This window comes from Helianthus annuus, chromosome 3 (genome assembly GCF_002127325.2).
Source record: "Helianthus annuus cultivar XRQ/B chromosome 3, HanXRQr2.0-SUNRISE, whole genome shotgun sequence".
NCBI lineage: Eukaryota > Viridiplantae > Streptophyta > Magnoliopsida > Asterales > Asteraceae > Helianthus > Helianthus annuus.
Window position 1 is genome coordinate 43,395,914 of NC_035435.2, and position 15,452 is coordinate 43,411,365.

Consider the following 15,452-nt stretch of genomic DNA (forward strand, 5'->3'; position numbering starts at 1 on the left):
GACAGGAAAACTAGACTAAATTCTTTAATTTTTATTTCCTTCCGATTTGGGAGGAAACGGTGAGAAAGACATCTTTTTTTTTTCTTTCTAGTCCTTTCTTTTCTCACTTTTGCTTTCTTTTCTTATCCCTCATTAACTTAACTCGGGAACAGAGCGGAAAGGTTGCGTCACAAAAAAGACCATCGTAACCGTTTGCAAAATCGATCCCTAACTAATAGGTTGGGTTCGGCGGCAATATTGGTCGCTGGAAGGTTGGGTTGCAAGAATGACCAACGGAAACCCACTAGCTAAGGTATGGATCTAGGTATGCAACGTAAATTACGTAATGTATATGTATGGATCATCTCCACCTCGGTATTAGGCATCCTTATAACGGCTTGTAAACACATAAACTGGTATTTCGTAAGCATATAACCTTGTAACTTACATAACATAGAAATATCTCACACGTGCTTTTGTATTTTTGGTTTTTGTTTACCAGGACAATTGGGGAATACATGGAGGCATAATCAATGGAATGACGTTTGGTTTGTTATTTTTGTATATGTGAAAAGTTAGCCCTAACCAGATTGGGGCGGGTACAGAATTATTAATTATCATTAAAAGTGAAAGGAAAATTTACTCAAAAGGTAGAAGAAACTCTATTCACAATAGCTTAATGAAATAACAATTGAAGGTTGACCGGTTACATGAGCACAACAAACTACAAACGAAACTGATAGACAAAGAATAATACAAAACTAGTGGTATAGTATATGAAGCTTGGAAGAAAACAAAGTTACAATGCTTTTAATAGTAAAGAACACGTTTTTTGCGCTTAAAGAGAGATCTAGATTGATACGCAGACTTGAAAACGTCTTTGAAAAGACGATATTGTAGTAAAACATATAGAATGACCGGAATGCCAGCCAAAACGGTGATGGTGATTGGCACCCATTCGAGCTTTTTGTTGTAAAGTAGAAAGAAACTCGCACTAAATGCAACCATCATGGTTACAATAGAGAGGAAGAGTGTTCCAAGACCATTTACTAGTTTTTTGGGTAAGGACTCCAAGAAATCGCGTTCCGCATAACGCGAAGTGAGAATAGATAAGAAAATGAGGACTGAAGTTGATGAGGATATTAAAGAAATTGCATCTGAGATAACAAAAATAATTAGGGATGGTTCTTTGCGAAAGAAAGGGATACCGATGTTTTGGTTGTATCCTCCAGGAAGTGTAAAAGCTGCTGCAAATGCAATGGTGGCTATGAGGGTTGCTGCCACTAGACAATGAGATGCTGTATCTTTCATCCATTCCTCGCCTTTGGTTACTAGGTATGCATGTTTCTTTGTGAACACATCTTGTGGTGTTTCTTGATCTTTGTTTTTTTGTTCTCTATATTGAGGTGGGATCATTTGCTCTATCTCCTACAACATATATCAAGTCATTTTAACGATTAAAAAAACTTTTCTTCCATTGAAAAGTACATAAACATATATAAGATCGATTAAGTATGATCACGAAAACTGTCATATTACAATATTCACCAAATTTATGAAAACGTTATATGCATTGTACATACAGTTGCCAACTTTAGACATGATTAACCCGATTGACAATTTTACCATTTATTTTGAGGTTAAATTCTGCTTTTTGACGAGTTTTATTATATGTTTGACATACAGATCAGATCAGTATGATGCATAAGCTTGAACATCAACAAGTACCTTGAACCATAATAACTCTGATTGCATTTGGAAAGCAACTCCGGACACGTTTTGATATCGTTTCTGCTTTGCGCTCTTTGCAACCATATGCAACATGTTGTTGCCTTTTTCGTCTGTAATAGGAGTTATTAGATCTTTCATTGCCCCAATCTCATATAACAGCTTGTAGATCTCTATTTGACGACGATTGACGGCTTTGTGAAATATTGTTCTTTTATGGTCATCTTGTTTCCATATTAGATCAGGATATAATCGAATGAGCTCAATTATAAAACGTGTATTGCCCTTTTTAGTAGCAAAAAAAAGTACCCGAAAAGGGTAGGCATTAATTCTTTCTCCCACCTGTTCAGGTGGCCCTGTAAGTATGTCATCAATCTCGTCCTTAGGCATTCTAGCAATTTTCTTCCAAATAATTCTTAATAATTGCAGAGCTTCACTATCTATTTCACTGGGCTTTACCTTCTTCACATGAAACACTGCAAAAGCTGAAAAGGAAAACAACCAAGAAGACCATATCAAAAAAAAAAAAGTAAAAATTGGCATATGAATAGTTGAATACTCATCCATACACAGTACATGTCACTACAAGGAAAAACCCCTATAGGGACAACACATGTCCTCTCTATAGATCACCCTATAGAGACGACATGTCGTTTCTATAGGGTTTTCGTGCCTTTTAACATAGGGACAAAATATCCTCTTTATAAGGTGAAAATAATTTTTTTTTTATTTTCTAGTTTGTTGAATTGGAAACTTAAAACGTTTTAACTTGTAGAAACGACATGTTGTCTCTATAACTTTAAATATTTTTCTTTCAATTTAATTTTATTAATAATCAATTGGTATGAAAATTAAAATAAAACTAAAAAATAAAGTTTAACTTATAGAGACGACATGTCATCTCTAAAACGTTTGACTAGTCAAAAAAAAATTTGAAATAAAAATAAATAAACTAACCTACAGAAAAGACATATCGTCTCTAAAACGTTTGAAATAAAAATTTTAAAAAATAAATAAACTAACCTATAGAAAGGACATATCGTCTCTATAGGGAAACATAAATTTGTTTTGTTTTTTAGTTTTGGTTAATAAATAATTAAAAATAAAAAAAATGTTATTCGCATATAGAGACGATATGTGGTCCCTATAAACCCAATTAAGTTTATTAATTTATTCTTGTTTTTTAACTAAAAAAATATGTATTTAAACATATAGAGACGTCATGTCGTCTCTAAAATGTTTGAAATAAAAACTTTAAAAAATAAATAAACTAACATATAGAAATGACATATCGTCTCTAAAACGTTTGAAATAAAAATTAAAAAAAAAAATAAACTAACATATAGAAAGGACATATCGTCTCTAAAACGTTTGAAATAAAAATTTTAAAAAAATAAATAAACTAACCTATAGAAAGGACATGTCGTCTCTAAAGGACTTAAAAATATTTTAAGAAAAGTTTTTTTTTTTATTTGGTAAATATTAATTTATTTTTTAATATTTTTCAGCAAAGACTTATAGAGACGACATGTCGCCTCTACAAACTCATCTATAGCAACGACACTTATAGAAACGACTTGGGTGACCTATAGGGACGAGGCTGTAGAGACAATACAGGTGAAAAAGCCTTATAGAGAGGACATGTCCTCCCTACAGGCCAAAAAAATGTCGTCCCTATAGAATGTTTTTCTTGTAGTGTAGTGGCGGTTCTTACCATGGGCCAGAATCAAATTTTATATATGTATCTGTGCGCGCGCGTGATATATTCACAATCATTTGTGTTGTTAATAGATTTTGGACCGACTACTGAGCTATTAGGATGTTAGAATTTAGAATTGTTAGGTGGAATGAGTTTAAACTACACAATAATCATTCTTAATAAATTCAAGCATAATGACATCAAGGATAAAAAATCTTTGAGATTACATATTTCAAAACTACAAATAACTAGCTCATTAAGTGTTTATGTGTCCAAGGTAGAATAAAGCAAAGAAAAAAGATTAACAAAGGTATACTTACTTGACTTAATGATTCTCAAGACAACATGTGGTTGTCTCCCTTTAAATGCATCAGTCTGCTTAGCCAAAGCTAATAGAATATCAGCAACTAATTCCTTCTTGAGAATAAGTTTGGGGTGATCATTCACTATTTTTAGAGCAACATCTACAAAAGAATTTATGGTCACTTTATGAGAGAAGTTGCGTTGGTTGATGCATAAATGGAAAAGAAACTTGTGAAAATGCCCAAGATAAACATATGGAAAAAATAAACCAAGTAAGAACTAAGAACTACTTACCAAAGATGCCAGCTTCAACACATTTTTGTAAGACCTGACCACGATTATCATCTTCCCAATGTTCGCCGGTCATATTATTTGAGATACCATACAGATACCTCACCATAACAGGTCTTGCAAACAAAGCAGCCATATAGAGTGGCATCATTGTATTTCTACCAGGGATTACAATCAGTTTTGGATTCTTTTTCACCATTGTCATTGCTATTTCTTTATTTCCCGCTGCAGCTGCTAAACTGAAGGCGGTATCGTAATTTCTATTTTGTAGCTCCAAGTCCTTTTCCTCCATCAAGTTTACTACATTCATCACAAATTCCTCCACAGCCTTGGTGCTTTCTGCTGATGCTGCAACATGAAGCAGTGTATCATAATTTTCGGTGATAGCAAAACGGATCAGATCTAGTTGTTTGTCAAGAATCGGTTTCACAGCTTTCCAATCCCCTTTGATTGCTGCTTCATAAAGTGGAACACCAACATCGATGTAGTCTCCTCTATTTCCTTCAATTTAAACAATTTCGTCAAACAATAACCAGGTTAATAGATTATAGTTTCATTTCTAAACTATACTATCCTAAACTAATCTATTGAGAGAGGATGTAAAAACGATTTTGTACTTCACTTGCAACTCATCACATATTTAGTATCACTATTAGGGGAGGAGGGGTGGTTCACTAGTGATAGTTTCTATCACTCCCACTATCCAATCAAATCATGCCATGTCATCAACCATTTTTCCATCACTCACAACCTTTTTTAGTAGGGGTGGTCATCACTCACCACCACACCCAATAATTTCCCCCCAACCAACAATTACACTCACAAAACAAAACTATCACGCGTTGAAAATATCACGAAAATGGATTGCGTTGAAATTATAACGCGTGGAACTTGTGTTGGCGGGGTGGTAAAATGATAATATAACGCGTGATGGAAATTTCCGTTATTTTATAACGTAACCGCCCCGGGTTACCTTAAGCAACTAACTGTTGGTTTCAGGCCTCAATCACACAAACACACACATGCGCGCGCACACACACGTATAGACGTATAGTAATGTTTACTGCTTTAAAACTCTCACGCACTTTTCATTCAAACTTGAGTACATATATAACCAGTAGGCACTAACCTATGTAACGTATATAACTTGTAAAAATAAGCAAACACTAATCCACTACCTACTTTGACTCAAACGAATCCATAAATAACATGTCACTATATTGATTTTATGCCGACCCGTAACCAGTGGCGGATTTAGGCACATTTTGTGGTTCCTAGGAACACTCAGTTTGGAAAAAAAATAATGAGAATTAGTGAAAGCATTGTATGATTTGTAAAAAATAATGATAATCTATCAAAAGAAACCCATTAGAAAAATCGAGAGTAACATTAAATAAACTAATACTATCCCCTATTTATAATAAAAAACAACTACTAATTAAATCCCATAAAATCAGCCACCACTAACGTTCATATTCCCACGTTCAACCCCTTCTTTTGCGGTCAACCAAGACCAATTCTTCAACAACCTTCTGACCCATTCATGCTAAACCCGGGTTTCGATGACCCGGCTATGACTTAATCAAGATTAATCAAGAGAGTACCTCGAAATAGATCCGAACAAGGCAGGTTTAGTGGTGGTAGCACTGGCTGCTGAGGAATCTGAACGATCGTATGGTTATGCTGCTGGTGTAAGGGAATGACTGGACCAGAGCCTGTACTTGGGTGGTTGTTCATCTTTTTGGCTGGAATGAATGTCAAATCCATTCACAAGAGCATCTAACGAGCTGTTAAATGAATTTGAAAATACCTGTGATTATCGGTGTTAATTTCAACGTACTCTGATCAAATGTGTTGTTTCTCAGGGCCTGCATTCATAGAAGTTAACTAAAGTCAACGTCCATGAAAACTATTTATTAAAGACGAGGCGACCACTTTCTCTTTAGAATCGAATATATATATTTTTTTTGAACGGCCAACAAAAACTTTTATTTATATAAAACAACTAACAAGTTGTTAGAAGGCACCATTGTGGTATACCCTCCAGATTTTACACCAAGTACATAACAAAATTACATGAAAACATTAAAACTTCGCCATTGATTCCAAGTCATGTTCCTCTCCTTTGCCCGATGTTTCACCCAAAGGAAACCCATACTCTTGGCACCTTCCACCACATTTGCTAGATTCACTTCTTTTGCATTGAAGATGCTTTCGTTTCGTGCCTTCCAAATATACCACATAACAATCAGGCTAATTGCATAAATGGCTTTCCTTTTCTTTTCTGAACCTGGGCAGAACTCATGGAAACGAAGGAGATCTCGTATGCTAAAGGCGTAGATGGGTTGGATCTTGCACCACTGAGATACTAATTGCCACACCGCTTGGGCAAAATTGCATGAAACGAAAATGTGTTCGGCTGATTCTGGATGGTCTCCGCAAAAAACACAGTCCACCGAATTTAAAACGATGTTCCTTCGAGCCAACTCCACCTTCGTAGGTAACTTGTTCCGCTCCGCTCGCCAAGCGAAAATACAAACCTTTCTTGGAACCCATTTATTCCAGACGAAGTTAAAGATCGGTTGCGTTTGATTATGAGAGCTAAATAACTCCTTGATGCTCCTAACATTGAAAAGGCCATCATCCGTTAAGGCCCAAACCCAACCATCATGGCCCGCTGTCAAAGCCGTCGAACCCAACAGACCCAACATACTCCCTAGTTCACGTTGTTCAACAGAATCCAATGTATTTTAGGGAGTGAATTACTCATAGAAGTTAAGTAAAGTCAACGTCCATGAAAACTATTTATTAAAGACCAGGCGACCACTTTCTCTTTACGTTAGAGGGTATGGTGTCTATCCTCCCTTGGAGGATGATCCGCCACGTAGGCGCCACATCATAGTTCTCTCAAGGATGGTCCATCCCACAAAACTAGTGAAAATGGGAGGATGGTCCTAAATGATCCTACCCCACCACTTTTATGTTTTTATTTTTTTAATCTTCTACTTTTTTTTAACATTTAACAAATAAATTAACAAAATATTTTCATTAATATTAAAAACCATTACATAAACTTAAAAAAAAACATAAACTAAAAAAAACATGGACTTAAATAATTTGATGCTTCTTCATGATGTCGGTTTGTAGTTTTTTCAACATCGAACGTTTAGGCTCGGGATAATTATCGACATCCATCGTTATTATTTCTCATTCCTTGAGCCGAATCTATTTATCGGAGAATCGGATTTTTTCATTGGACAATCGGACCTTTTCGCGTAACTTTTCTTCCGCCACACGAGACTTTTCTTTGATGGCCCGCTCCTTCGCCTTCGCCTTTTGGGCCGAGACGTCCGTGTACGTTTTAAATTGTTCCATAAACTCGTCCATCTTCAGGTCCACCTTTTCCTTTTCTTTCCCCTTCGTCCGTTCCTTCTTTGATTTGTCTCGGCCCGGTGGACGCTCCGCTTCATGTGCGGCGTATTCTTCTTCGTCGAACTCGGAGTCATCGTTTAAGTTTATGTGACACCTTGCGTCCGATCCACCGGCGCTAAAACTACCTGATTCCGATGTCCTTTCCTGCTTCGCCATCTCCACCTCGTTGGGAATCGACGCCCATTTTTTGTGCGTTCGCAAAACTTCCCTCGCGCGAACGTGTGCGAAGTTGGTATTACCATTGTTCGCCTTGTACATCTCCAACGCCTTTTTAAACACATCTTCGTCGCTCTTGCCGTTACGACGACCACTTGAATATATTTTATTATATTCATCGCAAAACTTATTGACGAACCCGTTCATTTTTCGCCACTTTGATGACACCGAGTCGATATCTCGATACGGGCCTTGGTCCATTAGGTCAAGGAACTTCGCCAAAACCGCTTTCCAAAACCCGTCACCCGTTTGATTATTACCTATAAAATATATTACAAAAAATATGTTACAAAAAAATATGTTACAAAAAATAAAAAACTAATTCTAAAAAATATAAACTTAAAAAAAAAAGTTAGTTTTACCAACCTTTTGTCGGGTGTGTAGACGTGCCTATGTAAGCCTTAGCTAAGGCTTCTTCTTCGATTGGCGTCCACGGTTTCGCCTTTGGTTTGGACGGTTGCTCACCCACCACTTGCTTGCCTTTTCTTCATTTGCCTTTTTCTTTTTGCGGTTGGGTTTCGGGAACAACTTCCACATCCTCGTCGGGTTTGGATTGTTGAACGGGTTGCATCGGGATTGGTTGGGGTTGAACGGGTTGCGTCGGGTTCGGTTGGAGATTAAAAGCACCCCGCATCATCAATTGTTGAAGGGCTTGATTTTGAGAGAATTGGTTCGGTGAGTGTTGGAATGTGGCAAAGGCGTTTGACGAATATTGAGAGAATTGGTTCGGTTCGATCGTCGGATAATATCCTGGAACCGAGAAAACATTCGGTTGGGTCGGGTTGTTGGGATTGTTCGGGTTGTTGAAGGGATCCATGGTAGAATATAAATTTATAAAAGTGGAATATGTTTTATAAAAAATAAAGGGAGAGAGATGAGGAAAAGGGGTTAAAATGGTGAATGGAGGTGAAAAAAGGTTTGAAATTTATATATTTGGGGGAAATGACCATTGCATTTTGAATTAAATTTGGTAAATTAAATTTTTTTATTTAACGGTAACAATTCAAGGGGGCCCCACCACTGGAGGATCGCCTCAAACGTCAAGAGCCAAACGGAGAGGACGGGGATAGGGGGGGGGGGATGGTGTGTTGGCGGGGCCGGTCCTCGACGGCATGGGGGACGGTCCCCATACCCAGTAGCCTTAGAATCAAATATATTTTAGAGAGTAAATTACAAGTTTTATCTTTTATGTTGTATCAAATTTCAGGTGATTTTCTTTAGCGCAAAACTTTACGAGTTTTGTATTTAATGTTTCAAAATCTTACACTGTATCCGGTACGTCCTTTGAGCCTAACTCAGTTAATTTTTCTTGTTGAGTCTGGTCACACAAAGGTATCTTAGTCTTTTTACCTATTTACTATAGTTAGTTATATAAAAAAACACTTTTTAAAAATTATTTTACACATTTAAAAGCTAGCTCAATACTTTCCCAGATCCACACAAACCTCCTTATCACTCCATTACCTTCGAATTCAAACCTGCAACAAAATCCAGATTCTCACATCTTCACATTCACTTTCCTACATCTCAAATAAACAACCTCTAAAACACAACCGTTCAACAAAATCACTTTCAGGATCTGACTAATCTGGTGATTAGTTCGTGGTATGTGCCTCGTCAAATAAGGTTAATCTTCTTTGTCTCGTCCAAGCTGTGGTGATGATGATCCTGCAAAACACTAAACACACCGTTAAGCTCGTTACGAGGAGGGGAATAGGAGGTTCTCCTCGTAACCACCCTCCGGCGTGAGAATAAGTATCCGTTTGAGGATAAAAGTGTGTGATTAAAGCAATGTTGTAGAAGGCGCTAGTCGGGCGGTGAGGTACCGCCTAGGGATTAATCGGGGTTAATCGGATTGGACTTTTTAAGTATAATTTTACAAATTTATTTATATATATATATATATATATATATATATATATATAGGGTAGGGCTAGATAGAAAACCCTATATATATAAAAAACCCGAGAAAACCCAAGCTCCCGACATTTTTTTTTTTTGAAAAAAATAACACATGTAATATACATGTTTTTAAGACTTTTGGGCCAAAAAAATCAAAAAAGCGCCGAAGGGATATTTAAAAAAAAAAAACAAGTTTCAGCAATTTTCAGCGAAATTATGTCTTTTTTGCTTAACACGTGTTAGGAGCTGAAATTTGTTTATTTTTTTTAAAAAAATCCCTTCGGCGCTTTTTTGTTTTTTTTTTTGCCCAAAACACTCTAAAACATGTATATTACATGTGTAATTTTTTTCAAAAAAAAAAAATGTCGGGAGGTTGGGTAAAAATGGCTTCCCATTTGGGTTTCCAGAGTTTTCTAAGAATTTTAGGGTTTTTTATCTAGCATTATATATATATATATATAACTTTATACTTTTTATTAATAAATGAATTATTGGATTATATCACCCCCAACTATCGGCCTTTGGCCGTTGCCACCCGGAACTAACACTTTGTAACCCGGCACCCCCAACTTGACTTTTTGTTTGCAATGGCACCACTCGGTTAAATCTCCACTAACTAGGTTTGTTTTTTGTCCGACGTGGCACTTTATTTCCTATGTGGCAAGATGAGGTGAATATTTGGGGGCTTATGTGTAAATTTTAATTACTATAGGGGGCTTGTGTGTATACTTTAATTACTATAATTAATATAATATATATAACAATATGTGTATGTATATGTACAGACACCTTCATATACAACCAGCCGCCACCACCACAACCCCCTTTCTACATCTCTCTCTAAACCCCTCTCCACCACCACCACCAAGAACCGACACCTTCAACCATCAAGAACCACCATTGTCTCCACCAACCACCACCGCCCCTTTCTCTACATCTCTCTCTACCCCTCTACACCACCACCGTCAACCATCAAAAACCACTCCACCAACTACCACTGCCCCACCTTCCGCCATCGAAATAGACCCATTAACCACCATCATCTCCGGCGAACAACAACAAAACACGAAACCCTAAATCACAAATACGCCAATATAGAAACAGAAACAGAACATGAAACCCTAAAACCATTATCTCCGACCACCATTATATTCAGTTTTGGGTTCTTCGAAACGGAAACGACTAGTGGGTTTTTTTCCGATTTGCAGATCTATTTGAAGGCTTGAATCGGAGGTTAATTTAGGTTTTATTTGTGAGGCTGTAAATCGGTGGTTGTGGGTTTGGAGGGTGGTGGTAGGAGGTGGTTGTTGGTGAACCGATGAAGATGATGATGATTCGAGGGTGGTGGCTGTAAATCGGTGGTTGTATATAATGATAAACTGATGAAGATGATGATGATTCGATTTTGTATGGTGAACCGTTGAAGATGATGATGAACCGTTGAAGATGAAGATGATGATGATTTGATTTTGGGGTGAAGATGAAGAACGATGAAGATAATGATGATGATTTGATTTTTTATATTGAGCAGGGTTTTTGATTTGGGAGATTACCTATACATATTGTTATATATATATAAGTGGCCACCTCATACCTTATAATGACACCTCATCAGACACGTCATCAAAATATGCCATGTCAACCTAAAAAACAAACCCAGTTAGTGGAGATTTAACTGAGTGGTGCCATTGCAAACAAAAAGTCAAGTTGGGGGTGCCGGGTTACAAAGTGTTAGTTGCGGGTGGCAACGGCCAAAGGCCGATAGTTGGGGGTGATATAATCCAATAACCCTTAAGAAATTTACAAGTTTAGGAGATAACTTTATACTTTATATTAATAAATTTACAAGTTTAGGATATAACTTTATACTTTTTATTAATAAATTTAAAAGTTTAGTAACCATATGTAAACTAGTGAAAGATAGAGGGGGTTAAATGTTAAGATACCTAAACTTAAATGTTAAAATAGGTTTATAACTAAAATTTGGGCTTTAAACCATGGGCCAGGTTTCAAAAATTGAGTTTTCTGGGTCAAAAAACATGGGCCCGATTAGTCCGACTTTGACCGATTTTTACCGATTTTAACCGATTTTGTCCGACTTTTACCGACTTTGACCGATTTTGACCATAACCGATTTTTTTGACCGACTAGCTTAAATTTAGGCAGTAACCCACCGACTAGCGCCTAGGCGCTTATGCAACATTGGATTAAAGTGAAAGAGCAGGAGAGCGATCCTTAAACCTAGAGGTGAAACTCACTATTTATAGCCGGAGTGGTTAGGGAAGGAGATGGGCTGATGGGCCTTGGGCCTGTAGTCGACAACAAGGAATATCCGTTTTGTCCCCTCTGCCACGACCGTTGGTGCTTCTAGGAGAGAGGGTAGTTGGCACACGTGTAACACCCCGTGTTTTTCAAAGTCAAAGTCAAGATTGAAGTCAAAGGAGGAAAAGATCGCTAATTGCGATCTGTCACTCCTTGTTCAACTACTGTTTTGACTTCTTTGACTGTAGTTAGTCTATTTTATGTTTTCGTTGGTTGTATTATGTGGAGTACTTAATAAAATCGAAGTAATCGAATGTTTATCGCTGCGAAACGCTTTACGACTGTGAATAATAGGAAGTAACAATGCGATAAAGTCAATTAATCAGTAATCGAGCTAATCTAATCACCATCGAACTCGAAACTCGAATTATGCAACTTTGGTGTTATAATACGTGTGTGTGTGCCTTATGTGTTACTTGTGCGTGTCTACTTTATGTTATGTGTGGTAATCAATCGAATCGAAGCTCGAAACTCAATCGACTCAATCGAAACTGAATCATGATAATTGGTGGAGAAGAGATAGTGCGAGATATAGATGCTTGTATGTTAGATATAGTAGTTAGGATTAAAAGTAATTTGAATAGGAAACTCTATCGTACTCGCATCGTCCTCAATCGAAATCGAAATATCAAAAATCGTCGCACCGAATACTCGAATCAGGCAGCTGAACGATCAGGCTCCCAGCTGATCGAACAGCCAGCCGATCGGACTGCTGTCCGATCGGATAGGCTGTCCGATCAAGCTGCCTGGCCGATCGGCCAGCCCTTTCCTCATTTGGCATCTTATAAATACCCCTGTCATTGTCACCCTAACCACTTTTGGAAACCTCTGACCGACCAGCTCGTGCTCTCATCCTTTTTCTCATATTTCTCTCGATTCCGGTAAGATTTCATCCTAAATCTTGTACTTTCTTGATCTACACGCACTCCTACACCTTTCTATCTTTCAAATCTATACTTGTAACCATGAAATCATCAAGATTCAAGTGTTCTAGGATGATGTCATCATGGTGTTCTTGAAGAACTTCATGCTTTGGCCTCAATCCACCTAGAATAACTTGGGCCTAGCCGATTTCCACATAAACAAACAAAGATCTGTTATAGATCTAAATATATACACGGTGAAAAGGAGTGAAAGATGGATTTCCAACTTTCTTTCAACTCTTTTACACTCAATGTCTTCAAAACCGATAGAAATGGAGCTTGTGCCGACTTACTAATCATTCTAGTAGTTGTGCGGTTCAAGATTCGGGTTCTATCCACGAGGATCACCGATTTTGGGTTAAACGTTAAACTCCGTTCCGAACAGTTCACCGGCCGGATTTGGGTGATTCCTGTCCGACCAGGAGGAACAAGTAAGAACGAGGGGTCTATGGTTCGACTTGTTGTCAAAATACCTCAATATAACGATAAACAAATCAGAACAGCCAGGTGTTAGACGAACAGGCCGACCAGGTCAGGATACTGACTGATCGGACTGCTGTCCGAACGGACAGCCAGCCGATCGGACAGTCAGCCGATTGACCAGCCAGCCGATCGGCTAGCACATGGCCCCACACTTGAACAATTTAATGAAGTGGAGTATGGAACAAACTGTTGTTCGATCGGACTACCGTCCGATTGGATTACTCTTCGGATCATGAGATACTATGCTTCAACACTTAATCGATTTTCAACATGTCTGACGCGTTTTGGAGTGCCACCCGATCGAACAGCCGTCCGATCAGGTGACACCCTGCTAAGAACTTATTTGCTGAAGTACCTAACCGATCGGGTAGCCGACCGATCGAACGACCGTTCGAGCGATCGACCTGAAAAGTAAAGATACTTCCATGTTTTCAAATACTGCAACAAAAACCTCAAAAGGTCAAACCATCATACACAAACACATCCTACTTAGAGGAAGAAACAATCCACTCGAACAGCCATCTGATCGACCTACCAGCCGACCGGACAGCTGTCCGAGCGGACAGTCAACCGAACGGTCAGCCGTCCGATCGACCAGTTGTCCGACCCTCCAACACTTGTTTCCATTTTACGCGTTGCTTATCATTATGCTATCAAACTATTCAGGCTAACCCTACTCTCAAGCGTTCCCTTCAATCCATCAACCGCTGTGAGTATACTCGAACCCTTTTTGCTTTAGCACTTTTGGGTGTTACATACGTTACTTATTCTAAATCACAATCGAACACACTACGCAATTACTTTAAACGCTAACCGTTACCGCATGTATTACGTGACTAAATGAATGCCTGTTGTTATGTTTACACATGGAACGCTCTCTACCTGCCTTAACGACGATAGTCCTATAGTTTAGACTCAGCACCCGTTCACACGGGGGTTGTTAAGGACAATTACTTGCATGGATTACGGTGGTAATCATGTATTGCAAACTGCCACGGGCAGTCAACCCGCAGTTATTGGTATCGATAGATCCATGTCGATAATTAACATGCTTCGTTTTCCTCTGTGTACGTGCTGGTTATGCGTAAACTATTTCGAACTCTATTTGCTATTATCAAACTTGTATGTTCACCTTTACATTTTATGTATTGACTTTATTTTAACGTGTAACACCCCAAAAACAGGTTTGGTAATCAAACCCCGTTAATACTAAAGGACGGGTAAAGTACCGTTAGTAGAAAAAAAAATTATTAACCCGGTAAATATTAGGATCTAAATAAATAAACCTAATATTAAATAAAAGTTGAGCAAATCCTTTTGAGGAAAACAAAGTATATAGAAAGCCCGAGTTAATGGGACTCAAAATAAAACGGGTTATAAATCCCTAGAACTCACTAAGTTAACTAGGAATGTTTAACCTAGTTAATTAAAAGGAATATTGTTAGAAATAAGTAGGTTGTGGCCTAACATGAGGGGCCAAAGTTGGATAATATGAAAGTTAAATTATAAAAAGAAAATTGTAACAAAACACACACTAAGTGTGTGTTCTGTTGATCGACATCAGGGAGCTCCCATGGAGCAAAACCCTAGTTTCATCAAAACTACCAAATTGAAGGTCAATCCAAGACCCAAATCGATGCATGGATGCGCATAAACGATCACCAAGTCATGGGGATCACAAGGTATGTCACAAAACCTAGATTGGTTGAAGTTGAAATTCGAGACAAGTAGGTTACTTGCAAATAAATTGATGGATTATGATCCAAAGATGAAATTAGGTGTTTATGTATGCTTAATTTCGTTAGTTATGAAGAAATTATGAAGTACTTGGTGTAAGGTTACATCTAAGTGATTTACAAGTAGATTATTAAGTGGGTTTTGATAATATGATATAACTATGTTTAAAACCATCACGAATGGTAGTATTAGGAAGATACTTGAACAATTTATGAGTTTGAGTATATGTTCATACATGACTTGAATTGGGTTTTGTATATTATAATGGAATTGGTGATTTTGATTCAAGTAAATAGATGTTTCAAATCATGATGTCTACTAGTTGATATGTAGAACTTGATTATATTAGGTGATCGGATGAATGTCTAATGTTATGAGGAGGCGGGTTTACATATAGATGGAAACCTTTAGTTCTTGCTTAACGAACGAATAATTAG

The 15,452-nt window shown here is 37.7% G+C and overlaps 2 protein-coding genes across 2 annotated transcripts; one reads left to right on the forward strand and one right to left on the reverse strand.

The window, feature by feature from the left end:
* Nucleotides 1-644: 644 nt before the first annotated feature.
* Nucleotides 645-5,852, reverse strand: LOC110928861. Its single transcript, XM_022171908.2, has 5 exons — nucleotides 5,605-5,852; nucleotides 4,004-4,501; nucleotides 3,727-3,870; nucleotides 1,708-2,192; nucleotides 645-1,407 (listed from the first exon to the last, which is right to left on the reverse strand). The coding sequence occupies exons 1-5, from the start codon at nucleotides 5,765-5,767 to the stop codon at nucleotides 790-792; spliced, it is 1,908 nt and encodes a 635-aa protein (XP_022027600.1). The 5' UTR covers nucleotides 5,768-5,852; the 3' UTR covers nucleotides 645-789.
* A 4,363-nt stretch (nucleotides 5,853-10,215) lies between these two features.
* Nucleotides 10,216-10,627, forward strand: LOC110931373 (extensin-like). The gene is made up of 2 exons (XM_022174770.1): nucleotides 10,216-10,220; nucleotides 10,336-10,627. The coding sequence occupies exons 1-2, from the start codon at nucleotides 10,216-10,218 to the stop codon at nucleotides 10,625-10,627; spliced, it is 297 nt and encodes a 98-aa protein (XP_022030462.1).
* The last annotated feature ends 4,825 nt before the right edge of the window (nucleotides 10,628-15,452 follow it).

What these genes read in the sequence shown, in the direction of transcription:
- LOC110928861 (XM_022171908.2), bottom strand. Translation starts at nt 5,767, where the DNA reads ATGGATTTGACATTCATTCCAGCCAAAAAGATGAACAACCACCCAAGT. An exon ending in TTGTTCGGATCTATTTCGAG is followed by an intron (nt 4,502 to 5,604) that starts GTACTCTCTTGA and finishes TTTAAATTGAAG; the next exon opens with GAAATAGAGGAGACTACATC. An exon ending in CAGAGTTATTATGGTTCAAG is followed by an intron (nt 1,408 to 1,707) that starts GTACTTGTTGAT and finishes TATATGTTGTAG; the next exon opens with GAGATAGAGCAAATGATCCC.